This window comes from Fonsecaea nubica, assembly GCF_001646965.1.
Source record: "Fonsecaea nubica strain CBS 269.64 chromosome Unknown Scaff132, whole genome shotgun sequence".
Lineage (NCBI taxonomy): Eukaryota > Fungi > Ascomycota > Eurotiomycetes > Chaetothyriales > Herpotrichiellaceae > Fonsecaea > Fonsecaea nubica.
Window position 1 is genome coordinate 32,363 of NW_019173805.1, and position 25,652 is coordinate 58,014.

General features: G+C 52.3%; 8 protein-coding genes across 8 annotated transcripts; 3 read left to right on the forward strand and 5 right to left on the reverse strand.

The window, feature by feature from the left end:
* Positions 1 to 3: 3 nt before the first annotated feature.
* Positions 4 to 3,573, reverse strand: AYO20_11070 (hypothetical protein; the record flags this gene model as incomplete). The annotated part of the gene is made up of 1 exon (XM_022649323.1): positions 4 to 3,573. One exon carries the CDS (start codon positions 3,571 to 3,573, stop codon positions 4 to 6), a length of 3,570 nt encoding a protein of 1,189 aa, XP_022494701.1.
* A 1,816-nt stretch (positions 3,574 to 5,389) lies between these two features.
* Positions 5,390 to 7,039, forward strand: AYO20_11071 (hypothetical protein; the record flags this gene model as incomplete). The annotated part of the gene is made up of 1 exon (XM_022649324.1): positions 5,390 to 7,039. One exon carries the CDS (start codon positions 5,390 to 5,392, stop codon positions 7,037 to 7,039), a length of 1,650 nt encoding a protein of 549 aa, XP_022494702.1.
* Positions 7,040 to 7,557: 518 nt separating this feature from the next.
* On the forward strand, positions 7,558 to 9,492 carry AYO20_11072 (hypothetical protein; the record flags this gene model as incomplete). The annotated part of the gene is made up of 5 exons (XM_022649325.1): positions 7,558 to 7,640; positions 7,722 to 7,782; positions 7,841 to 7,905; positions 7,964 to 7,998; positions 8,051 to 9,492. The coding sequence occupies 5 exons, from the start codon at positions 7,558 to 7,560 to the stop codon at positions 9,490 to 9,492; spliced, it is 1,686 nt and encodes a 561-aa protein (XP_022494703.1).
* Positions 9,493 to 9,734: 242 nt separating this feature from the next.
* On the reverse strand, positions 9,735 to 11,011 carry AYO20_11073 (hypothetical protein; the record flags this gene model as incomplete). The annotated part of the gene is made up of 4 exons (XM_022649326.1): positions 9,735 to 10,337; positions 10,522 to 10,717; positions 10,897 to 10,955; positions 11,009 to 11,011. 4 exons carry the CDS (start codon positions 11,009 to 11,011, stop codon positions 9,735 to 9,737), a joined length of 861 nt encoding a protein of 286 aa, XP_022494704.1.
* Positions 11,012 to 14,333: 3,322 nt separating this feature from the next.
* On the reverse strand, positions 14,334 to 16,773 carry AYO20_11074 (hypothetical protein; the record flags this gene model as incomplete). The annotated part of the gene is made up of 10 exons (XM_022649327.1): positions 14,334 to 14,744; positions 14,813 to 14,832; positions 14,906 to 15,212; positions 15,327 to 15,508; positions 15,563 to 15,634; positions 15,712 to 15,954; positions 16,019 to 16,163; positions 16,220 to 16,407; positions 16,467 to 16,548; positions 16,609 to 16,773. 10 exons carry the CDS (start codon positions 16,771 to 16,773, stop codon positions 14,334 to 14,336), a joined length of 1,815 nt encoding a protein of 604 aa, XP_022494705.1.
* Positions 16,774 to 18,171: 1,398 nt separating this feature from the next.
* On the reverse strand, positions 18,172 to 19,855 carry AYO20_11075 (hypothetical protein; the record flags this gene model as incomplete). Its single annotated transcript, XM_022649328.1, has 4 exons — positions 18,172 to 18,334; positions 18,404 to 18,573; positions 18,631 to 19,728; positions 19,787 to 19,855. The coding sequence occupies 4 exons, from the start codon at positions 19,853 to 19,855 to the stop codon at positions 18,172 to 18,174; spliced, it is 1,500 nt and encodes a 499-aa protein (XP_022494706.1).
* A 170-nt stretch (positions 19,856 to 20,025) lies between these two features.
* Positions 20,026 to 21,331, forward strand: AYO20_11076 (hypothetical protein; the record flags this gene model as incomplete). The annotated part of the gene is made up of 6 exons (XM_022649329.1): positions 20,026 to 20,223; positions 20,281 to 20,346; positions 20,407 to 20,859; positions 20,928 to 21,000; positions 21,058 to 21,127; positions 21,181 to 21,331. 6 exons carry the CDS (start codon positions 20,026 to 20,028, stop codon positions 21,329 to 21,331), a joined length of 1,011 nt encoding a protein of 336 aa, XP_022494707.1.
* Positions 21,332 to 23,068: 1,737 nt separating this feature from the next.
* Positions 23,069 to 25,561, reverse strand: AYO20_11077 (hypothetical protein; the record flags this gene model as incomplete). The annotated part of the gene is made up of 4 exons (XM_022649330.1): positions 23,069 to 24,917; positions 24,969 to 25,211; positions 25,306 to 25,400; positions 25,457 to 25,561. The coding sequence occupies 4 exons, from the start codon at positions 25,559 to 25,561 to the stop codon at positions 23,069 to 23,071; spliced, it is 2,292 nt and encodes a 763-aa protein (XP_022494708.1).
* Between the last annotated feature and the right edge of the window lie 91 nt (positions 25,562 to 25,652).

Sequence of the window (25,652 nt, forward strand, 5' to 3'; positions counted from 1 at the left end):
ACTTTATTCGAACGTCATACTGATCTCGCCACGGTTATGCCCAAACTCGTCATCGTCATCAGCCCAGGCATTGCGTTCCAGATCTAGCTTCGGTACTGGCGGGGCAACTCCATCGTCAAATGGTGTCGATGGGCGACCCCAACTTGGTATGGCAGAGTCGGTTGCATGCGGTTTGAGTTCCGGTCGAACGGGGTCCATAGGAGCATGGTAAGCATCCGGTCGAGGAGAAGCAGAAGGTGTAGCGCTGAGAGCTGGCGGTGGGCTGGCGAGATCCCTTGGCTCTGAATAGCCGTAGGACGACCGCCTGTTCGGGTCCGGAGATCGTTGAGGAGATCTTTGGGGGCTTATACGAGGAGACCGTTGAGGGCTTGCTATAGATGCGGGTCGCAAAGATGACGACCTTGCAGGGCGAATTGGAGTAGGCTGCTGAACAGGGGCGAAAGAGACGTCAATCTCGTCCGGACGTGGCGGGAGATTCAGCCTCGCAACCTCCTCGGGCTTCATTCCAGGTGGGAGGCGCAAGTATTCGACGTGTTTTTCCCCGTCCTTGACGGACATTATTTGCATGGGTGGAAGGGTGCTGTCCAGCTCTCTGACTTCGATCATTTCACTCGCCAATTCTCTTCGGATCGCATCGACGTCAAACAAAACATTGATATCACCGTTAGCACCAGGCTCTGTAGAAGTGGTGCTAGCGTTCCGCTTGTGGCTGGCGTCGTTGGCATTGTATCTCTCCCAGCCTTTTTTCTCAGCTAGTTTCCCTCGTTTGAAGATGCCGAAACGTTTCTTGTCTGGTTTCTCTTCAGCTTTCTTTCTGGCCTCGTCGATCTCCATGATGAGTTCTCGCTGCCGCTGCGCGTGATTTTCGGGATCGGGATCCTCGATCTCGGTAAATTCGTCGCTCTCGACCTCCCATCCAACTTCTCGTAGGAGCCGTGGCATAGCAGCACGATAAGCCATGTGGCCCTTAACCCATGTGCTAACGTTGATATTCTCCACTCCTGGAATCCCTTCGACGGGTGCAAGCCCAGCAACTCGCATGATACCGCCCGACGTCATCCGAAACAAGTATCCGAGGATCCAGTCGTTGGAGGCATAACCATTCAAGAACCTCCCCGATACAACAGACCGAGCTCGCAAGTAGTCATCCTTGCTAACAACGACAGGCGACCCGAACATGTAAACATTCTGGACCAAGCCGTATGCTCCTCGATTCGACAGCTCCTTGAGGCATGAGAAGATGACTCTTGAGCCAAGAGAGAAGCCTAGTAGAGTGATTGGCCTCTGACCAAGGTGCCTGTCGATCAATGAGTCGGCCAAGATTAGACCTGCAGCCGTGGCTCGGTCGAGGGATACACTCCATGGATTGTCGATGAGATAGGCCAATTTAGAAAGCACAATTGGCAGCTGTATTGATGCCATAAGGGTGATTAATATCGTGCTCCCAAGAACTTGTTGCACAGTTTGGGTCAAAGCTTCAGTGGCGAGGATATTGATAGTGTCACCCATCGACTGGAGCATTTCTGGTTCCCAAAGCAACGAGTAAATGTCGCCCATAATAGGATCAACCGTGCTGTAAGGCAGGCGCACGTCGTCAACTTTGCCAGTCATCCAGCCAGAAATGGTCAATATAAGGTTCAGCCGTTTATTGTTGTGCAGCGGTCGGTATTCAAACGTCTTGACGCTGCCAGTCCGTCGATCTGCAGCTCGGACCGCAATCGTGCCACCAGCGGCTGTGGCAGCAGAAGTGATCAAGGCCGCTCCACCCACCCCTCCTAGAAAACCTGCGGTACCGGTGACACCAATGGTCGTGAAACCAGCTGCCAGACCTGCGCCAATGAAGGGTGCAAGCAATCCTGCAGACAGACCAATGACAAGCCCGCCGCCAACAGTCGCAAGACCCATGACCATGTATTTCTTCTTAAGCGCGCGTTTACGTCGTTTTTCCATGTGTTCGGATTCATCCCAGTTCTCTTTGGCTTCCTCTTCTTGCATTTCCAGGGCATCAATCACCCTCTTCTCAAATCGACATATCTGTGTCCAGCTAATATCCATTGTCGAGCCAACCCGTTCAAGTAATCGTCTCGATCGAGAGTCGTACTGACCGTCCGAAATCAGAACCAGGAATAAGTCACATAGGACTGTCCACCGCAAATCGAGCTCGATCTCCTTTGTGTGAGGCATGTCTTCCGGGCCGTGGACCTCAGGGACATCTTCGCCCTCCTTCACCTCTTTCAAAGAGATAGCCTCCCTTTTCGAGGAGGCGACAGAGGTCGTCGAATCTCTGTTTCGTGAGCTGTCTGGCTTCGAAGTCTCGGTTGCAGTCTCATCCGCCATTGGATTCTTCACTTTCGCATTCAGCATGAGAGGAGCAACGAGGTCAGAAGGCTGCACCCCATGTTCGGCGAGTTGTTCGATCATTATCTGCTCCGCCTGGTTGATGTCCATATGAGAGTACAACCGAACCATCATCTTCTGGCCCCACATGTCCATGTTCTCCAGAGACCTCATCAGTTCTTTCCGCACAGACTTTGGTCTCTCCAGGTCTCCCAGGGCTGAAAACATTTTGTGGATCGTCAAACGGACGACGCCGACGTAGGCGATCCGCTGGCCCTCTGTAAGGAGGTCTTTGGTCGCCTGCAGCTGACTGAGAGCATCCCGCTGCTCGTCGTCTTCGTCATCCTTGTTTTCCGTTTCTTCCGTCTTCTGGCCATTCCGAAACAGGTAGTTTGTGTCTTCGTCGAGACTCGTAGCTGATTGTGCATCTTCATCGAGCTGAACCCTGGTATAACCCTTCCCGGCACCGCCAATGCCCGCGTAGGGATTTGCCTCTTTCTCGGTTTCCCTGTGACCTTTCGCCACGAGACGTCCATTATCATCAAAGATATCAAACTCGTCGATGGCCGGCATTGGCTGCCATTCCTCCTCCTCATCTTCGTCGTCCGATCGATTTGCGGCCGCAATTTGTCTTTGATGGGACCATTCGGAGGCTGTGGCAGCATTGGATCGTGAATTCCGCTTCGGGATGACTGTGCCAGATATTCGAGATGCAGAAGGAGATGTTGCACTATCACCTGATTGCTCGTCCTGCTTCGTGTCGGACTTCAATGCCGTGTCTAGTGGTGGAATGCTGTCTGCGGGTTTTGTCTCGAGGGGCGGTACTTCTCCAAGAGCTTGATCTTTCTTGCTGTCCTTCATCTCCGTGCCTGTTGCGGCTCCATCTAGTTTTGTAGGCAGCCCCTCCGGACACGATTGTTGGTTGCCTTTGTCCACTAATCCTGGATGCTCTTCCGCTTTCTGCTGTGGCTCGCCAATAACCTCTTTGGTGTCCCCCTCGCTTGTGCCGTTTTTGTCCGCAGGCACCTCGACATCATGGAATGTATCGTGATCATCATCACTACTATCGTCCGAGTCTGTGGGTGGGTTGACCCTCACCGGTCTTTTGGGCAAGCCAAAGTCATCGAGCTCGGGTTCGGCAGGAGCTGCGTCAGGAGTCGACTCGTGACCTGAGGGCTGTTGCACAGAAGAATTGCTGTCGGTATTTTCCTCCTTTTTATCTTCTCCGCTGGTCATAATGCCACATTTGCGGGACGGTAAGCCTGAGACATGTGTCTCGAAGCCACCGGTAGGAGAGGGACTCGATTTCGACTGCTTCCGGTGTCAAGGACAAAGGATGTGCAAAAATGCTAGTTAAATAGGGCCTCCTGGTTGTGAATTACTGACATGTATATACAGACGTTGGTCAAATATGCCGAAGGCTCAACCAGGTAAGAGCAGACGCAGGCAGATCACTCTCAACGGCGCACGGAGTAAACGTCAAGACACTGCGCGAAGACCGCAGAGTGGAGCCTTGTCGTCTCACCACTTTAGGAAGTGTCACGTGGATGTGGGAAAATGGCAAGGTAGACCCCTGCGCCCACAAGCCTGTCACTCACGTCCGCCCTGTCCTCGATGTGAAACAAGTACCGAGTATATACCAAGAACGTCCTCCGAGATTACAGCAGTTTTGACTGGGCAGGGAAATCTGCCAAAATGGCACAAAACGATCTCAGCCCATAAATGCGCAAACAAATCGCCAGCATTTCGCCTTCCCGAACGAACATTACATCAAATGTGGTATCTCCCATTTTCGCACTTCTTACAAGCTCTCTCGGACCAGTGCCAGGTTCCTTTCGGGAAACCATCTTCTGGGCGAATATGAGTGTTCAACTCCAATGAGACGCAAGTGAACACACAGAACGGGAAACGGAGGCCAGGTTAGCGCTAGAAGCCTCTGAACCCTCGCTCTGCCTATATAGGCTGTTGTTGCGAGACCAGGACGGATTAGCGTGGAAGCACCGCAGCCATCTTCTGCTCTGTAGGTATCCTCGACTGCGATCCCACTGAACAAGTAAGTTCCGCGAACGTGGACCAGGTAACGGACGTTGTTGATGTATCTAGCAATAAAACAGAGAGAGTCGGAATATGGTGTGAAGAGTTGAGAGAAATATCTTTCCCCTGTGCCTGCCACTGCGCCCAATACCAGGGCACACACTTTTTGGAGTATAGAAGCATGAACGCCGTGGCATGCCCTTTTTTAACAACCGTGAACATGAACAATAGGTCAGAATGTTCGCCGACTTATTTCGATTTCGTGAATTGTTCCAGGGCCGAGTAGTCGCCCTCGTCGAACTTCGCCCACACAGATTCAATCCTCGCCCGCCGCTCCAGGGCTGTCTCTCGGTTTTTCTTGCTTTTCTTCGTCCGTTCCCCAGATAAACATTTGTTCACCTCACGCTTAATGTCGTTGCAGCCACCTATGGCCTTGTAGAGGAAGCCGCGGGCGTGACACTCGTCAAGGGCGTTCATGATCTCCTCGCACCCTGTAGAAAGTCAGAATACCTTTCACGGGTTGATTTGATCGGACGCTGAGCGACGGATGGTGTGATGGAAGAAAGTAGAGCAAAGGGGGTTGCTACGACGTTGATCTCTCCAGTTCAATGAAGTATCATGCGACTCAAGACCAGCTTGATTTGCCACGTACCGATGTTATCTTTTGTATGTAGATGTGAATGCATTTTAGTAGAGACTCGTCTCCAGTATAGATCATGCGGTTCGAGCCACGCCCACATCTGCCCCGTGATGACAAGTGCGAGTCTAGTCGAGGTGCAACTGGAAGATCAAAATGTAAATGGATGTTCCGCGGCCAAGTTGTAGATCTCGCCAAGCTGCAGCTGCAAGCCTCACGCATCCTTCCCAGCCTTGCATGAAGACACTAACTTCACCGCCCAAAAGTTTGTAGATTCTGCCGCTCTTTTCTGCATGCCGCCAAAAGTATTGCACGACACAACTATCCAACATATGTGACTGAAACTGCAAGTCGCTTTGCGCAACAACAAATTGGTGCAGAATGTCGATGACACTTGCTACCACGTGGGTGAGGAGAGGGGCTGCTGCTCAGTTTCCCACCAAATACAATGTCGACGAAGCAGAACTGAGCCGCATCTCTAAACTTGCCCGCCTTCAACTGGAAGATGCGCAGCAGGATCTTTTGGACGCGCAAAATCCGAAAGCGGAAGATGTGTCGGAAGACGAGGATTCAGATGCCGGAGTGCCCACAGGAGAAGCTGCAGACACTGCTAAACCAACTACGACCGACGCTGATGACCTACGAGAATATAACCTTGACGATTATGACAACGATCCTGTCGACGAACAAGGCCAGAAATTCTCCATGTTTGGCAACGTCGGCTCATTAGCTTATCATGCGCCACATGAGGAGGATCCATATATCGTGTTGCCAGAGGGAGAAGAAGAGTCAGAAGATGAAAGAGAAGAGTTGCAGATATTGCCTACGGACAACTTAATACTGGCGGCTAAGGTAGAAGACGAGGTTGCGCAACTAGAAATCTTCGTGTATGAAGATGAAGCCGACAATCTATACGTCCACCACGACATCATGCTGCCTGCTGTGCCTCTGTGTGTTGAATGGGTCAACGTCCCTGTGGGTAAAGACGCGGAAACGAGGTCAGACGGGAACTTTGTGGCAATTGGGACCATGAACCCAGAGATCGAGATTTGGGATCTCGATGTTGTCGATAGTATGTATCCTAATGCCATACTAGGTCAAGAGCCACAAGAGCACCCGGAGGATCCAGAGCCCAACGGAGAAAGCTCAAAAAGCAAGAAGAAATCGAAAAAGAAGAAAAAGAAGGCAAAGGCCAATGATGACTACCATGTCGATGCGGTGTTGGCCTTGGCTGCAAATCGGCATCATCGAAATCTGCTTGCTTCGGCATCAGCAGACAAGACTGTGAAACTGTGGGACTTGAAAACTGGCAAGTGTGCCAAATCATACACAATGCACAGCGGCAAGGTGTGCGCCTTGGACTGGCATCCAACCGAGTCAACTATCCTCTTGAGTGGGAGCTACGATCGGACTGTCGTTGCCACGGATATGAGAGCTCCCGATGCCGCGGCTCCGAAATGGGTCGTCGAGGCAGACGTCGAGAAAGTGAAATGGGACATCCATGATCCTAATTTCTTCTTCATCACGACCGAAGCCGGCACCGTCCACTACTTTGATGCCCGTACCGTTCCCACATCTCACGACAAGCCGAGCAAACCTGTATGGACATTACAGGCCCACGACGGGCCTGTCAGTGCATTTGACATTAGCCCTTCGGTACCCGGCCTTCTGGTGACAGGATCAGAGGACAAGATGGTCAAGATATGGAACGTCGAGAACAACAAACCCGCAATGGTTATTTCGAGGAATCTTGATGTTGGGCGGATATTCTCAGCGCAGTTTGCCCCAGATCCTGAGGTTGCCTTCAGGCTATCCGTGGCGGGAAGCAAGGGGCGGCTGCAAGTATGGGACATCAGCACCAATCCGAGCGTGAGAAAGGTTTTTGCTGGTAGAGTCCAATTGCCAGAGACGGACGGCAAAGAGAGATTGGTTGGCGCAAATCTGAGTGACGACGAGAGCGAAGATGAAGAGGGAGAGGAGGAGGCTGGAGAAGGGGTGCAAGATGGTTGGGAATCTATGGATGAAGATTAAGACGGCGGTTTAAGGATGACTGGATGACATTAGATGAATGATATCAAATGCCTTGATGATTGATAGACCACATGGCCATCAACTATTCGAGCACGAGCCCTTGACACCTCGTTATCTCTACGTGTGGCAGGCAGTCAGTAAGCCAGCACACCTAGAGTAACCAGGCATACCTATGTAGATATGTACTGTAGATACCTGGAGCAAGTGCCTGGCATGCCTGCGTACGGTTCTTAGGTGGGTATTGATGTGTCTCTCGGGGACGCCTGTCTGCACCTTCGAGTACTGCCTGCAGACGCCCCCCTCCAGGCGGGTGGTTACGCCTCCACAGGCCGAGCAGGCTGCAAACCCAAAGACCTTTGCGCCTATTCAAGCCAAGTCTCCCCTCCAAAACTTGTCCCCCCATCTTCACCTTCCAGCCCGCCCACGAACAACCGTCTTTCTCTCATCATCTCTCCACCAAACCATCGTCAAATCGCGATTCTTTCGATAAATTTTGTCGCATAATCCGTACCATCACCATGGCCGGCGGAGACGGCAGTCAGGATTCCAATAGCACACCTGAACCCGTCGAGAAGGGCTTCGCCACGCTCACCCAGTTGCAGTAAGCCCAGATAATCTGCCAGATTTGATGAATATGTCTGTCTCTGGATGCAGAAAGTCATACTGAAACCCATTCTTGCAGGATTGGCGTAAAGGCGTTTGTTGAAAAGGTCAGTTTCTTCAACTTCACGATTTATGACCACGTGACTTTTGAGATTTTCTTTACCGGCGTGAAGATGTTACTGACTTGTCGGCTGGCAGAATGGAGAGCCTAGAAAAGCGGAGATCTTGTCTATCAAGCAGAGAAATGGTGCTCTGACTTTCTAGTATGTCTACGTCTGGTCTGAAATAAGGCACTAAGGCTCAGAACTGACCTTCTGGCAGCGTACATTATGTCGAGTTCAACAAGCGTCTCGATGGTAGGCACTGCAGAGGTTACACTCTCTAAAGGAACTCTCTGACACATCACAGAATGGGTCACAGCCGAGCGCATCGACCTCTCTCAGGAGGTCGAATGGCCCGTCCCCGAAAAGCCTGAGAAGAAGAAGACTACCGTGACCACGAAAGGCCCGCCGTCAAAAGCCGCCACGTCAAAGTCCATCACCACGAAGGCCGGCCGTCCAAGGACAGATTCGCGCGCCAGTTCTGCAACACCTGATCTCCTCAGCTCCAAGGCAGGCAACGACCGAAAACGACCCATACCCTCCAAAGCAGGCGGCAAAGAGAACCGCGACGAAGGACTTGCGCCTGATGGGGATGCCTCCCTGGTAATCACCAAAGAAGGCACGCCTCTCCCAACGCTCGGGAATGAAGACGGCACAGCGGGCGGAGTCGACGTGGAAATGCCCGATGTCACAAAGACCGAGGAGAAGGTAGCGCCAATCATGGAACCGGAGGAGGAGATCGAGAAGCTTCGCACCGGTGGCTCCATGGTTCAAAATCACGCCCAACTGCATCTCGTGCGCAACTTGAACAAGATTCAAATGGGCAAGCACATCATCGAACCGTGGTACTTCTCTCCCTATCCCCAGGAGTTCAGCGACGTGGACATGGTGTATATTGATGAGTTCTGCCTGTCCTACTTTTCCTCCAAGAAATCATTCGAGAGGCACCGCACAAAATGCGAATTGCGCCATCCGCCGGGTAACGAGATCTATCGCGATGACTTTGTGAGTTTCTTCGAGGTCGACGGTCGACGACAGCGCACGTGGTGTAGAAACCTCTGTCTGCTGTCAAAACTGTTCCTGGATCATAAGACGTTATACTACGATGTCGACCCTTTCTTGTTCTACTGTATGGTCACCCGGGACGAATACGGTTGCCATCTTGTCGGATATTTCAGCAAAGAGAAAGAGTCGGCGGAAGGGTATAACGTCGCTTGTATTCTTACCCTGCCGCAGTATCAGCGACAAGGCTTGGGAAGATTGCTTATTGCTTTCTCATATGAGTTGAGCAAACGTGAAGGAAAGCTGGGGTCGCCTGAAAAACCCCTTTCGGACCTTGGCTTGTTGGGTTACAGACAGTACTGGAAAGAAGTGCTGATTGAGCTTCTTTCTGATCCTGGGCGGCTGCCTCCCCCGGGATCAGCCTCTCATACACCAACTTCAGAACAGCTGCACCCGCACTCGTCTCTAGGCTTCAGCGGGCCTTCGTCGCAGTACTCGACAAGCATCGCTGAGATAGCGAGTCAAACAGCCATGACTGAGAAGGACGTCCACGAACAACTCGAGGTGCTGAAGCTCCTGCGTTATCACAAGGGTGCATGGATCATCGTTGTGAGGGATGAACTACTCGAGTGGCAGGAAAAGCGGCGGGAGAAAGAGAAAGCCAAAGGGATCAGAAGGATTGATCCTAGCAGACTCAACTGGAAACCGCCTGTCTTTACCGCTAGCAGTCGGACATGGAACTGGTAGAGCCGGCCTTTGTGACTGTATATTAGCGTGGCGCTGGGGGAACACTGCGGGATGGGAGACATACGAGATCAATTGAGGCATTGGCGCTTTGGATCTTGCTGGGTCGATGGCACGGCCCTTTTGGTTTGCGTTGTATGAGGTTCTTGATGTCATAAATTCTCAAGCTGGAGCCGAGATAAATCGTTTTCTGAGATGCCTTGCACACGTCTGATATAGACCTTGCCGTACTGCTGAGACAATGTTCATGACGGGATGTTCGTATATCGGGCCAAATCAGCATCGCCACTTGCGGCGTTGTCTTCGGACCCGTTTTCTGTCATTTCTGTGTCGCCATTGTGGCCGTTTTGACTACGGCCGGAAGCCCCTTCGTCATCCAGTCCCAGCGTAAGGTTTTCCGGTAGGTCGATTTTCTTCTTTTCGCGAGCGAGTTTTTCCGCCCATGCGCGAGCTCGCACGAGATATCTGATATTGGCCTCTCTTCTTTGATCTTGCGACTGCAGGATTGCTTCGTTGACGTCCTTTGCAACTTTGCGTCTTAATGAAGGGTCAACTAACTCTGCCAGAGCACCGAAATCGTTTTGAATTTGTGAGGTCACTGCGCCAGATGATCCCGATACAGCGGCTAGAGTCCATGATTCTTTGGGGACGATCAGAAGTGCCATGGCCCTTTCGAGGTCTGTTTTATATTGTGCATCTAACGGGGCGTAGGGTGCCAGGTTGTTTTGAGCAAATTCTATGGCTTTGCCCACCAAGCTAGGATCTGAGGAAGTGAAACTTTGGCGGATCAGCTCGACGAGTTGGAGCCGGAGAAGAGAGAAGTGAAGCTTTTTGTCGGTATCCAAGAGCTATTTTACCAGGTTAGAATGGAGATAGACGCAACGTTGTGTGGAAGAAGGAACTTTGTGCCCAATAAATCATACTGAGGACTGAAGGTGTTTTGGCTCTCATCTCTGCCCGAAGGCTATGAGTGGTGCATGAAAACAAATCTAATCATGAAGGATGCAAGCAGGAAGACGGGACGAGACTCACTTCTGGATTGAGGTCGTTTATAAGCTCGATAGCTGCCTGTAAATCTCCACGGTGTATTGATTCACGAATCTGGACCCTCTCTTGAATATAGCTGAAATCAGTCCTAGGCTGAATGTTGGCTTCGGCGGCAAACTTTTCCGCTGCTGATGGATAGCCTTCGGTGATCAGGTAGTCCATGACCAGATTGTTGACATCACTGCAGGGTGACCGTGGTCAGCCAATATCACTTCAGTGTATGCGTATCTCTGTCAAATCTCGGTGATTTTTTTCAGAAAGCAAAATATTTACAGTCTCTTCAAGAAGTTTCAGAGAGATTCCCATTTTGTCAAAATACATCCTATAGGGCAGAGGAACGATCGATTGGAGGGGACGTACGATTTCGATATCTGAATATCGGCGACTTGTCGCTCGAAGGGGTGGGCTGTAGCAGCAGCCTTTGACAGAACGTTAGCAGTCTAAATTTGCAAGGACCAGGGTGGTGGCTTACCATGTTGACAGATCTTGGGAAAGCTCACAGAGGGGATGAACCTGCAGGACAGACCGTCCTCGTTCACAGAGATCAAAGCATTATCATTTCAGGTCTGGAAACAAGCAAAGGATGTTAGGCACTGTTGGAGGAACGCAAGACAAATCGGTCAAGATGTCAGTGAGATGTTTCACGTGACTGCGTGTGCCAAGACTCTGCCTTCTCCACTCTCTACTCTGCTGGGGTTGTTGTCGCTCTGTTCCCTCCTATTTCAGATCAAGGGTTGTCAGATTCATTGGCCTTCTCACTCCTCATCCCATATTGCCAAACGCATACTTGCCTGTGCGTTCGACGATGGCATCCTCGAATACTTTTGAGCAGTCATGACTTGAATAAATGGCTTCCGATTTTGTTGACATTGTTCACTGGACAAATGCCATTTGCATTTTGTGTCACCAAGCAATAGCCTCGCGCCAGGAAGCACAGCTACGTAAGTAACTTCGAAGCACGTCTCGATTGGGTCACTTACTGATATTCATCACTCGCAGTTGACTGTAGCTCCCGCAAAACCGAAGTGGTCGACTGCCCGTCAATTTGTCTATCTTGTGCACAATCACCAAAGGCTAGAGTCTGGTGTCATTCATCCTGTCGGAATATATCTGCATTGAGCTGCCCAGATGGCGATATTCCGACTTCCGATGACCTGGTGTCCTTTGGGATGCTTACAAGGCCAATACGGAGAGAATGGTGGGCGAAATCTCACAACATCAAATATCCTTTAGACCAGCACCTATTAGTGGAATGCACCTTACTGCTCCTCAGGAACAAATTTCCAGAAAGGCTGATCAAAAGACTTCCTGATGATGTTGTGTTCGAAATTATGGACGAACTAGGGCCCACGCGCCTCTTAGCCATAAAGGAAAGCGTGAGTCTGATCGAGAACACACGTAAAGGGCTACCCGAAAACAACATCCCGATAGACTGCTCGGGCATTCTCTTTGGATCAACACTCTCTCTTTGCGGGCGCTCCTATATCTCGACCATCAGTAATCGGCGCAATCATCAAGATGGTCTCGGAAAGCTGAGGGGTCGGCTTCGCACTGGCAGTTGCCGCGTAGCAATATCACTTGACGAGATTGGTGTCAGAGATATCCGGACTTTCGACTCAGCGATATCGACTATTGCTTCTGATGGCAGCCCGTGGTATCGCGTTTTCAATGTAACCTGTTCTTCGGAAGCAGCCTTTGAGGGTATCACGGATGTGAGTTGTTAGGTCCTCGCCCATAAGCCATCTAACACAGCATTAGGGTCTTATTCTTCGAGATATATACCCTAAATTACCCCGTAGTGTCTACGATCGATTCATGTGGGACACTCCAAATCCGCCAGCGATCAAAGCGTCAAACTTCTTTTCCACACCTTGTCAGAACCTTTTGCACTCTCATTTCAAATATGTTTTATTGTCTACTGAACACTGCGCGCTTGTCGTGCATTGCAAAACCAGCAAAATCCTCGATATTTGTGTACATCGCCTGGTGAACCCTGGTACGATCTGCAGTGCCTGCGATACTCATGCCCGAGAGAAAAGTATTATGCGACACTATTTTCCACTGAATACAGGGGAAAAGATCCGAGGTCTCTGGATTCGCCGTCCGAGACTCATAGCTAATGGGGAGTGCACTCTTATCGTACGTTGGTAACCCGTGATAAGAAGGCTTTTCGCTTACCTTGACCTAGATTCAGACAACTCAGTCACGAGTTCGTACGTTTGGCTATTACTCACGGATCAATCAAGACTCTTTCAAATATTATTCCGTTAACAACGACGATGGCATTATACAAGGCATCTACTATAACGCACTGGAGTCAAAGTGGGATTATGTCACTGAGCCTGGGGCTGTGTCCGTCTCAGTACCTCATGGTCTCGCACAAATTCCTCCTCCCCCTGCTCTCCCAGCCTTCCGTGATGCCCCTACATCTTCCTGGGGTTGGTACCTCTCGACTGCTCCATTACATGACCTTCGCGGGTTGAAATTTTCCTATGCGGATCACGAGGATCCATATTCTTGTACTGGTGTGCTCCTTTTCTACCTTGATGATAGTCAGGATACACTTGGTCAGATTCTCTGGGACAGGTCGATCCCTGAGAAAGAGATCTCACTGGAGACAGTTCGATACCGGAATGTGCAGGTCGGCATTATTCATCACGTTGAGTGGAAAGTGGTGGAGAGTGAGAGTGGAGACGATGATGGCTGGAATTTACTTGCACAAAATGGTACGATGAGGTGGTGGTCTGGACGACTTGGACATCGACTCGTGGTTGATGCTACCGATCCAACATGATTCTACCCTTTGGACCAGACAAAAATTCAGCTCCATCGGCGCGGCCTTGCTGAGGATGATATGCAAATGTCACTACCCCTTGAGACATGTGAATTGCCCTCGCTTCCGTACCTTCAATTGCCTCCACGAAGTGGTCCAGGAGACCTCTCTCCAGGCACTATACCTCTGCGAGCCACTGGCGGAGATCTGTTCATGTGGTCAACTCCCTGTTGTAACATGGTTGCATCGCTGGAATGGACCTCGACATATCCCGAAGGATCGGCTGGAATCGGAGATCCGAACAGAGGCTCGAGATAATGTGAATCGGGTTGACAGGTCCATATTCTTGCCTTTGTTCCAAAACTCGCCACTGCATATATTTGGAAGATATCCGGGTTTGCGGCTAGGTGAGACATACAATTCCCGTACGCCTGATGCTCCACTTGCTCAATGTCTCTTTGTGATGCCGCGTTCCGTTTGAGCTACTCACATCCAAGGAGGTGATCCGTGGCTCGCATCTATTGGTCGTATTCGAGCTATCTGGGGGACTCGAGAGAAGCAAACGCTGCCAGCAGGATGGGCGCTCGATAACGCGTTGCGCCCTGTAGGTGAACATAACCAAGAGAGAGAGATTGTGGGATGTGATGTTGAAGCTAACAACGAATCACCTCCTCGCTGAACCCTGAGGAGGCAACCATTTCTTGATGACAGGTCACATAGAACGATGCTCGACACTGGTTGGATGCCTCGGTTCATGGGCCTGGTCTTCTCTAACTTGGCAGAGGCTGTGCTGAACCCGTTGTGAGGCTGATATCTGGTACTGTCTGTGTGTGTGTGTGTGGAGTGCAAGTGATGTAGTAGGTGTGTGGTGTGGGTAGCCACTGGTCTAGCCTCGTAGGTGTTGGATAATAGGTTATTATATATCTTATATATCTGGATTGGTCTCATCCATCAAGACCCTAGCTTAGGCCTTGTCTGTTCGGTCATACACAAACAGCAGGTAGTGGCAGTTTGCAATCAGTGGTTAGACATGAACATGACCTGGCCCAGTTCCTGACTCCTCGACGTCCGCCATGTCCTTTGCCGGCTTGTCTCCGCCATGGACTTCAATCTTCTGCAGCTTGCGCGCGACCTCGAGGGTCAAGGTCGAATCCAACACCCAACCACGCATGATCAACGCGCTGATGACGGCCGCTCCCCCGAAAGCGATACTGGCAAAGTAGACGGTCTGGAAGGATTTGTAGTAGGCCGTCTGGGCCGCGGCCGATGCTTTGGTGATGATGTCGAGCGTCACTCCCGGGACGCTCATCAGGGCCTGCTGGTTACCACTCGTCAGAGCTTGGAGGAAGCTTGGTAACGAGCTTGCCGGGAGGTCCGCGTTGAGGGCCGCGGGAACAACATATTTGGGAATGTTCGTTGTCACTCGGTTGGTGAACTGAAGTGATGGAATTAGCCATGTGTTACGCATTGGGCAGAGCTCCATTGCAAGGGCCAACGACTTACGATGGTCACATAGATTGAACCTATCGATGGCATGGTCAGTGGTTTTCCCCCAAAAAAAGAGAAGATCAGGTCATGGGAATTCATTCCACCCACTCGCAAGACTGGACGTCAGGGTCCGCAACCCCCACTGAACACCGTTGGCAACACCAATGTCTTTGGCATTGAGGCAAAGAGGACCGGCGCTCCCGACAAGGACTTCTATCCAACCGATGGCGATGGCCGCAATGGTAACGAACACAATCGGCACCGCGAGTTTCGTGCCGTCCGCAGCGCTCATCGCTCCGCTAAAGGTCGTGAGCACAATCGCGCCCGCCAGGAGTTGGTATTTGACATGCTTGATCTTATGCGAGAGCGCGCCAGCGAGGATGAAGCCTACATTGAGGCCGGCGGATGTGGTGCACTGGAGGTCCGTCAGCGACGCTCACCGATGTCCGCGTCCAGATAACTAGGCAGTCATGCAGCCACAAGAAGGACTGATATGGCTATCGAAGAGGACTTCAAGAGAGGCACTTACCGAGATCCAGCCCGTCGCCGACGGGCTCTGTCGGTACAGAATCGCCATCTGCTGCGGCAAGACGATGCTGGAGGCGTAGAAGAGCATAGAGCCAACGCAGGCCAGGGCGGTGAGGCAGTCAAAGTTCCAGTTCGCAAAGAGATATAGAGGAAGAACTGGGTGGCGAGGCTTGCCGAAACGTTCTGTTCAAGTTTTTCAGTACTGCGGCCACTCGCTTCTCGTCATGCGTGACTGACCCCAGAGTATGAGAATCATGAATCCCACTCCGCCGACAACGATGGTCGCGATGACATTCGCAGACTTCCATGCTGGAGAAAACAGAGGTGTTAGCGGCGTGACTGTCAAGTAGGACTCGTCGATACTCGCGCAGACGTAGGGGACGTACCATATCGTTGGCCCCCCCATGAAATGCCCAGGAGCAATGACGTGACGCTTCCGACGAGAATCACCAGTCCGACATAGTCGAGGTGTTTCACCGTCTCTTTCCTACTGCCACGCTTGTGAAGTTGGTCGAACTTTGGTGGAAAGTAGCAGAAAAACTGAATGAGCGCGCCGAGGAAGCTGATGATGGCGAGGATGTAGTATATCCACCGCCAGCCCTGCTCGGTATTGACGCAGATGACCCTCGCTATTGGGCAAGAGCTTAGCAATCTGGACCGTCCTCTGGCTGGTGGGACGACAAAAAGACTTACCTATTCCAGGCCCAACCGATGTGAGAGGCGCAAAGACACATGTGACAATGGCGTACGACATGAATCGTCGGTTGTTGGGGACGAGTTCTCCCGACACCACGGCGCCGGACAGCTGGATACCAGAGCCCAGTCCGTTGATGATGTTCTGTAACCTTGTGAGCTTGCGTGTCTCCTCGACGACTTGGGAAGCATATCGCATACACCACCAATCAGCGTGGGAATATTCTGCGCGCGACTGGCAACAATATAGCCCACGAACGCCAGCGTGTTGGCCCCGATGAAGAACCAGCGGCGTCCAAAGATGTCGCCGAGCCGACCGATGGTGAAAAAGGCCGTGACCTGTCCTAGGGTCATGGCGAGGATGATCCAAATGGTATCGGGACTGGGACCTGCGCCGGAAGTCAGCCTTTCCAGATCACCCCTGATTCGGACAACAGAGACATGTTACCGATTTCTGCGTTGATGAACTCCAAAGAGCCTGCAACCATGATAAAGGCCAAGCTCCCCGAAGTGTATCCGAGAGAGAAGGCCTGGTAAGACGCCGTCAGTACGGGCAAGCAATCACCAAGCGATTTCTGTGATAGACGTACTACGACCGACCCAATGAGCTTAATGCTGGTGAAGTACTTCTTGGGCAGCTCAGCGACGGAGCGACCTCCGATCGCATCAGGGGCCACCTCATCGAAGCCGTCGAGGGATGTGCGAGAAGAGCTTTCGACGTGCGAGTCGAAGGGCGCAGTCTCCTTGGTCTCCATGGTCTAACGAAAAGCCTGCCTGGTTTGTTTCACGCGTGGACCAACGTCTTCTGATGCCAAGGACTGGTTTGTGGTTGTGTACAGAGATCGACCGGACATTCCTGCTAGGGGTGGTGTGACCATCTATATACACAAAGGAGCATTCTACCCAAGGTGACGACTCCGGGCTTCCCCATTCTTTCCCCACGGGGATCTACCAAACTCTTCGGCCTCGCGATCTCCCGCAACTTGGCCAGCAGGCGTGGGTTCGCACTCTCAAAGCTTGACAAAACAGGCAACACCGCCAGGAATTTCGGCCTGAGGATATAAAGGCCTCGCTTTACCGACGAGGCGATTCGCTGATCGGGTATCCAGCCAGCCCCGTCCCGGAGTCGCTTTACCGCCACGGGAGACCTGCTGCGAGCTCCTCTGTGCCGTGCTGGTCGCGTCAGGCTGGATCCCAAGGATAACCAACGCATGAATATGCCATGTTGGGAACAACTTACTCCGCACTGGAATCTATGATCGTGAACAACTAAGCCACAGCTAAGCTACCATTTACCGGGTCAGCCCCGGTAAAGTGTCGGCCTCTTTAACCGTATCTTCCACTCCGTGTAGAAGGACGAGGAGTCTTGGGCCAGTGACCATGAACGCTTCCAGATCTCTCAAGCAGCCCAATTGTCGTGCCGTTGTTATGGTGAGGTGCGGATCGGTCGTTTGACACTTACCGGGTCTTTCCGTCGTTCCTTCTACCTTGACTGTTTCTCATTCCCACAGTTGAGAAAAGCACAGGTTATGCCCAGTGTATGCTTTACTCACGTACTCGCGGGTCTTTGGAGACGACACAAACACACACATACACAAATTATATGAAAACAAAGGTTCGCAATCATGCAGCGTTGCCAGGAGCGGGCATACTGCTTGGGAGACACCCGCGGGAGTTCCTATAGCCAAAATAGGTATAGACAAGTGGCCACTTTCGGGGCTATAATATCACTATAGCTCACGCCTAACTACTCGCTAGTAACTAGATGTGACTGACTAGCTCGTCTTACCTTCCTACTATAGCTATACTACTCTCCAAAACGCCAAGAATTGACTCGATCAGGATTAAATGCGCTGTAGCACCGTCCCTCGTGAGATCGATCCAACGTTGATGGGCTTGTATGCTCCTTGTGATGTGCGCGTCTAGGCCTGTCAAACCTTGTGCTTTGAAATAGGTCCGGTTCAACGTGTCAGGTCTGGCATGCCCTCCACGGAGGGCTCTGCGGACTCGGGGACATCCAGCCTGACGTACCATCACTGATCCGAAGTAGGGATTGATGCCCAAGTCGCCGAGAATAAAGGAAGGAATTCATCAGAGTCATTCCCATCCGAGCACTTTGACACATCATGATTGCGCCATATCGACTAAACGAATCATCTCTGCTTGCGCGCCGACATGGTTATATACAGCGGGGGCTTCTCCCACAAGGTATTTATGATCTGACCCTCCATCCAGCCGTCACTTTCCGGGGACAGCTCAAAGTCAAAGTTGAAGACGATCCGCGCGAGGATCAGACGCATTTCGACATAGGCGAGGCTGCAGGATGGAGAGCTTCTTGTCAGCACACACACACACTCGAGCGCTTCAGGGACGGATGGGTCTTACTTCTTGCCAATGCAGTTTCGTGGTCCAACAGAGAAAGGCTCCATCATCGCAAGGTTGTCGTTGGCATAGCGCGGCTCCGTGCCGAGGAAGCGTTCGGGAACGAACAGGTCGGGATCCGCAAAGTACTTGGGATTGTGGTGCGAGGTCCACTGGAAGATGTTGAGATATGTCTATCAGGGAAGTCAGTGGGTCAACCAAAAGTACCGTGCCAGGCGAAGTGAACTCACATTGCCAGGCAAAGACTCGCCGCAGATGACATTCCCTTCCGGCGGGGTCACACGGGAGTTTGACATGGGCGTCGGAGGATAGATGCGCAGAACTTCCTTGATCACCGCCATCGTGTATGGCAGGCGACTCACGTTGTCCAGATTGATCTCGCTTTCTATCATAAAGGCACTTCGAACCTCGTCTTGCAGCTTCTTGAGGACCCTTGGGTGCTTGCACAGAAGATACGTTGCGCCCGAGAGTGCCGTGGCCGTCGTCTCGGAACCTGCGATGAGGACCAGGGCCGCATTCTCAATGATCTCGGTTTGGGTGAGAGGTTCGACTCCGTCCTTCGTGGTCATGAGGGCGTCGATGTAGTCGGGGCGATTGCGTCCCGAGGCCTGACGTCGCTCTACGGTCTGGGTTGTTATCTCCATGCGGGCCTTTGCAACGCGGACCGTCTCCTCGGATATCAGGAAGCGAAGCAACGGCGTGAGCTCCGGAAAAATACCCAACAGACGAGAGTAATTGAAGAAGCGGACCGACTCGAAGAAGGTCGTGACCCAGAAATGGGCACGCGCCTGCTCCAAACAGCCAAAGGATTCCCCCAAGGACAGGTCTCCGATGATGTCGAACGTGGTCCAGTTATACCAGGCCACCGCGTCGATTTTTTGCCCTACACGTTCGTCGAGGCGCTGGATGAGGAGATCGATGTAGCGGTTGATCAGTGGCTGCTGGTTGGCGATCGCCTGGGATGAGAAGCCGTGGGACAGGGCGCGACGGAATCGGGCGTGTTTCTCCCGGCTCGCTCCAAGGAGATTGTTCTGGCTGGTGGTGTGCTGCCGTGGGTCCTTCTCGTTGTTCCCATGGCCGGTGCCTATTCGGTGGCCAGAAATGCTGTTCCAGGCATCGGGGTGTTGGAAGGAGAGTTCTTGAGGCCCGACACGCACAATGTCGCCGTACTTGCGGTGCAGCTCGAGCATCTCCATGGGTGCCCTGCCTCGCCAGCACCTCAAGGCGTGCGGAATTCTCGAGATTGCATCGAGCTTGTTCCCGGGGTATTTGCTCAGTGGATGAAAGTACAGATAGTATGTTATGTTGGCGAGGTAATAGATAATGCCCTAGGACAGAATGGTTACGCCGGGGTCAGCAAATCAACGCTGGGGAATGTTCTCTTACCACCAGGAGAACAATGGCCAGAGGCTTCCACCACGGCTGGTTCACGAAGAGATAGGTGTAGAAAGACATTGTATCGAGGCTGGTGGGTGTTCGCCAGGTTTGGATCCCATGTACATTGGCTGCTGGTGTTTGTTTTTATGGTTGGTTCCCCGCGAACGAGAAGACACGGATTAGACACACACACACGGTAGTATACGAAAAGGCGGGGTTGGACTATACCATATGTTGGCTGGTTGGTCATGGGCACCGGCTTTCCAATAACCGAGAAGTCGAGGACGACGATTGTCTTTCAGGAAACCGGCTCCTCCTCGAATGGTTTCCGCTTATCCGCGTCCGGTATTCGTATGCAGACCTTTGAGACCTTGTCGACATACAGCACGAGGGACTTTTCCCCCGCAGAACTTTGTAGTGTCTACGACAAGCGACTTGGTGTCTCGGTACCTCGACGACTATAAACAAAGCATGAGATCCACACTGTGACACTCTCTGCACAGATTTTCAACTCGTTAGATTTTGAACACTCGAGAATCGTCGCCATGGGTTTCGATCTCAAGGATAAAGTAGGTAGACCTGGCCCAGGAAGGTGTTAGCGGCCAGGACCAACTGACGGAATCCTCCAGGTTGCCATCGTCACCGGGTCCTCCTCTGGGATGGGCTTCGAGACAACCAAGCTGCTTCTGGAGCTTGGAGCCACCGTGTACGGGTTCGACATTGACAAAGCTCCCGACTTATTCGTAGCAAACCCCAAGTTCAAGTCCCATCAGGGAGACATTGCGCAGCCAGGCACGCCCAAGGCAATCGTGGACGGCGCGGTGGCCGCCTTCGGCCGCATCGACATCCTGTGCAACGTCGCAGGCATCTCTGACACTTTTAACGGGTTGGACACCCTCGAAGAGCAAGCGTGGCATAGGCAGCTGGGTGTCAATCTAACCGGTCCAACGTGGCTCTGCAAGGCGGTAGTGGATGTTTTCCGGAAGCAGGGAGGAGGAGGCGCCATTGTCAATGTTTCTAGCAAGGCTGGCACCAGTGGAGCGATCTGTGGAGTGGCGTATACGGCGGCTAAGCATGGTCTGGTAAGTGACGACCTGGAAAGGAGCCTCTCACTGAAACCGTGGACTGACGAGACGGTTTCCTTTCACAGGTGGGTGTGACCAAGAATATTGCCTGGCGGTACCACGAAGAGGGCATCCGGTGTAACGCCATCTGTCCTGGAGGTAGGTGGGCACCATTCCATGTTATCTGTTGACCATCTTTTAAACACAAATGGGCAGGTTATGTCTCGGGTATTAAAAGCAAGATGGACTTTAGCAAGCTCGACCACGAGGCTATGAAAGTCTACGGGTACAGTTCCCTTCCTCTTTTCCAGGAGCCATCAGCTAACCTTTTCTGTTTAGCAAAGTTCAAGAGCTCCATCTCAAGGGTGCTTTGGACGTGACGGCTCCTCCTGACCGGCCTGCCAGGTTGATGGCTTTTCTGGTTTCGGATTGGGCCATAGACATCAATGGTGCCATTATCCCCATTGATAATGCCTGGTCCACCATTTAAACAATGGTCCCTCGATAGGAATCGACCTTGGCTGCAGGTCATACACGATACTGTGGCGTGTCGTGGGCCTGCTCAGTGACTTGCGTGGGACGAGTATAGGAACAGCGGAAATATATTCATTCGAGAGAATGTTTCAATTCGGACACAGGAAGCAGAGAAGAGTCATATATTGGGGATTAAAACCAAGTGTTGGTCGCACGCAGCATCCAACATCGAATACCTCCAAGTGTCAAGGCTAGTTGAGTCAAGTATAAGATCAAGTCGCGATGCTGTAGTCAAAATCTCAAGCCAGCCGATGCACAAGCGTCACAAATACGGTATATTCGGACATGTGTCCGTCAAAGCCGACTATGTGAGTCAACTGCCTTGCGCGACCGACTCTTGGGTCCCAGCTAAATCAGTGTCGTTGGTCCGAGCAAAGGCGAGTGGACCACCGTCAGTGGTCTCAAGACATGTACGTCGGAAAGGGATCCTGGCGTAAATATGACGGCGAGCTCACCGCGAGGTCGCTAGATGCTACCGGCCCCGTCCTGAATCGACCAAGAGCGAAGTATTTAACATCCAAAACGAATGGGTACAGTCGCGAACGAAATCAAGTCCGTGGTAAAACTAGAGCTATGATATAATCGTACATATAGTTATCTATAACCTGTCCCGATCCGTGGTTCGCTCGATATAGCAGGCGTATACTTCCAGGACCAAGGAGTATCCAGACTACTATAGTCCATAGTCGACGTCACGAGCCTACCGGTTCAGTTTACCTTTCTATACAAGTGGGGCCGTCGTTGTGTCTTTTATCTGTGACCCATGTAGGTCTGACCTACTGACCTACTCGTACTTGCATCATTCCTGGTATCACGGACAGCTTTGCCAAAAGGCCAATACCAGCCTGTCAGCTCGCCAGGCTCTGTAGCCTCGCCTGCAAAACAGACGACGCCACACGTTACAACCACTGCTCTAAGATTCTACTGAGACCACAATACTTACGAAGAGAGAATCTCGACGTAAAGATGCATAAATAGTGTCTAGCCTGGTATGACACTACTCTCAGCCTCGCGGCTGCTAGCCACCACACACGCCACGCCAGCTCAACGCGGCGTTGGTGGATACTTATCCGTCTTCGACCTGGCTTGTCCTGTTAAGCGACTCAATCGGAAAAAGACCTGTTGTGGACCGAACCGGGTCTCTGTGGGTAACCCGGCTAATCGGGCCAGACGACTACCGGGACGCAATCCTCGGGCCGACAACGATTACGGCGGCTGTGAGAGGGATGGTCCACACAACCTCCCTCGTCCGTGGGGAAGAGGGTCGAGACCTCGAATGACTCTTGGCGACTGGTGATTATCCTCGGCACGGCTAGACGTGTTACAGGAGGGGGCTTTTTCCAAGCTTGTGCGGCAAGGTGTTGAAAATTGAAATCGAGTCAGCGTTCAGTGCTGCTCTTGTCTCATTGTTTCGAGTCTCTTGGGCGGGCCGCGGAGCGGGTCTCAGGGCTCTATAATGTCACCCTCGACGAACGTGTTTAGGAGCTAGCAGTCACTGTAGAAGGGGAAGCAACGAAATATCACGCAGACAAGAACACGGTTTGCTGCGTATACCACCGTCGTGTCGCTGCTCCGTAAACCAGTATAGTACGCCTTGTAATGGCTTTGGCCGCCAACACGTACCCTACAGAATCGGACTCGCATAGTGCCACCCTTTGTTCATACAAACAGAGCTCATGTGAGACCCTCGCGTTTAGTTAAACATCCAGGACGTGTCGACCATGGACAAATCCACAAACATATTGTCACTCGTCGTGGTAGCTCGGGCGGAAGAACCCAGACCGTAAGACACGTCGTGCATGAGTGCTTCGACTGAGCCACGGTCTTTGTTCTCGGTGGAAGATGTAAAAATTGCTGACGGCGACGTTGCTTCGCCGTTGGAGAACCGCCGGGCGCGGAGGATCGTATGGAGATGTGTGCCTTCGATCAGGCGTGCGAACGTCCTCAGGATGGGCGCCGCCAGGGGATAGTAGGGCTGCGACTCTTCCAGTGTCTTCCACAGGAATTTGAGCCAGTAGATATTGGTGTCGCTGTCGTTGCTTCCGTTCCTCCGACCCCCGTCACCTGGATGAGGGCTAGAAGGGGATGGTGACGATAGAATGTGCGATATCAGAGCCGTCGTCGCCCAACACGTGTTGATCAACATGACCGTGACGAGCTTCTCCACTCCATAGATCAACTTGTAGGTCCGCGTCAGCCTTGCCACGCGAATGGCGTTCTGGTATATGATCCGCGCCGACTGATTCACGCATTGCTGCTGCTCGGTTCCGACCGCTCCAGAAGGCCCTGCTGCCGCGTGCGAACGACCTTCAGTGGTCTCCAGTAACCTGTTCCACAGGCGGTGCAGAATGATTCGGACTCCACAGAACTGCAGATTCAATCCATAAGAGTGCGGGTTCAGGTCATTGTGGCTCAAATCGTCACATTTCAGCTGTGGTGGGAGGCTTTCGTAACAGGCGTCGATTTCTGCGGCCAGTTTGGGGAAGAGATGTAATTGATTCGTCACGTCGGCGGAAGTGGCCGTGTTCAAGACGTCGGTGATGCGTGAAACCTGCACACTCAGTAAGCTCCATGCCTGGAGGATCTCCGGGATCGAGGTGTTTTTGGCGGCTTGAAGGGCACTGCGCAATTGCGCCAGGGTCATCGAGTGCGGCCGACCGAAATACAGGCTCAGGTTCTGGTCGAACACGAATGTTGAGAGGAACGAAGCAATGCGGTGGGATGCATCGACGACATCGCCCTCGTCGTTGAGGGTGTTGGATTGTTTATGAAGTAATCCCAGGTCGAAGACTAATCGACAAGCCATACCTACAGGATTAGTATGAGTTTGAATCGGTGGCCACGGAAAATAAATACCACAGTATATCCAGGATAGCCTATCGTTGCCTGTGATGCCCACGCACTCGCTAAGCAGAGTCAGACCCTGCATCGAGGCTATGTTTGGGTTTTCGATCTCCTGGAGGACTTGTGCCCGTGCGCGTTCGAGGAATTGTGCCCCCAGTTGTCGAATGAAGCTGGACGTGCTTACCCTGCTCGCAGAGCTAAGTATGGCGTCTTCTAGGAACGTCGAATAATAATGGCTGCGTTTGCCAATTGACCGATGCGTCATGAACGGCTCTTTTTCTACGACCAGGATTCCACAAGGGTGCACGTCCCAGAACGTCTGGAGGAGTGCTGTTCGAAGAGGCGCGGAATCGATTCCCAGGAAGTTTTCTTCTTCGTTATCGTCGGCCACTACACTCGCTGAGTCGTCGAAGTCAGCAAGGAGAGAGGTTTGCGGCAGCTGATAGGACTGTTGCGTTTCAAAATCCGAAGTCTGTGGTACTCCCGTTCGGGGTGGTGCTATGTTGTGAAAGTGAGGCTGTTGTATGCCCAACTGTCTGATGGCATCGTCGGCCGGCGTAAAGACGTTGTTTTCCAACTGGCAGCCTGGTTGACCCAGGGTGGTCATCGATCGTTCTGTACTGTCGAGCAGCATGTCGAACATGTTCTGACACTCTCCAGCCAGGCCGGAAAAGTCGGGAGGTTGTGGGGTTGGGAGTCTATGCGACCATGTTAAGAATGAAGACGACGACACAAGCATCGCAACTCACTGTCCATCGAGTATCTGGACAGAATGGTCTGCCAACAGAGAGCCTCCTGCCAGCTCCGCCGACATGAGACCAGTGTCTGGTGGTGGCGGCGGGTTGGCGGTGACCAAGGGAGGCGATGTGCCGCTCGGAGCAGGGTGTCTTGCATCTTGGTAGCGGGATGAGTGAGGACGCTGCTCGACTCTTTCGGATTCTGCGTTTCGTGCTCCATGGAGTCCCAACAGGTCTTCCAGTTCTGCAAGGCGACTGTGTACCGAGGACAAGTTTTGACCGACACCACGGCGCCTCGAAACACCTGGTAAGCGCGCACCGACCTGACAAGATGGGCCGATTGACTTACTTCCTGCGATCACCACCGGAGTCAGTGTAACATGGAGCATTTGTATTTCGACATTGGGTGCAGTCTGACCCTGGCTGCTGATTTTGGACATCGCACTACATGATGTGTGTCAAGGACTGCGCTCAGTGCGCCGGAGACGGGTGCCACGCACTTTGATCTTACGTAACCTGCAGTTGATGCAGGCGACGGATGCGCGAGTGCGCGCAGGAGGTCTTGTGCCCGCCGATTGCGACGGTTTCGACACCTTGGACGACATGATGTTGGCTTCGTAGACGCAGCTTTGAAAAGACGGTGTGGGACTTCCTTTGTGCCCGGGCTCGTGTCTGTGTCTGGAAAGAAGGTGGAAA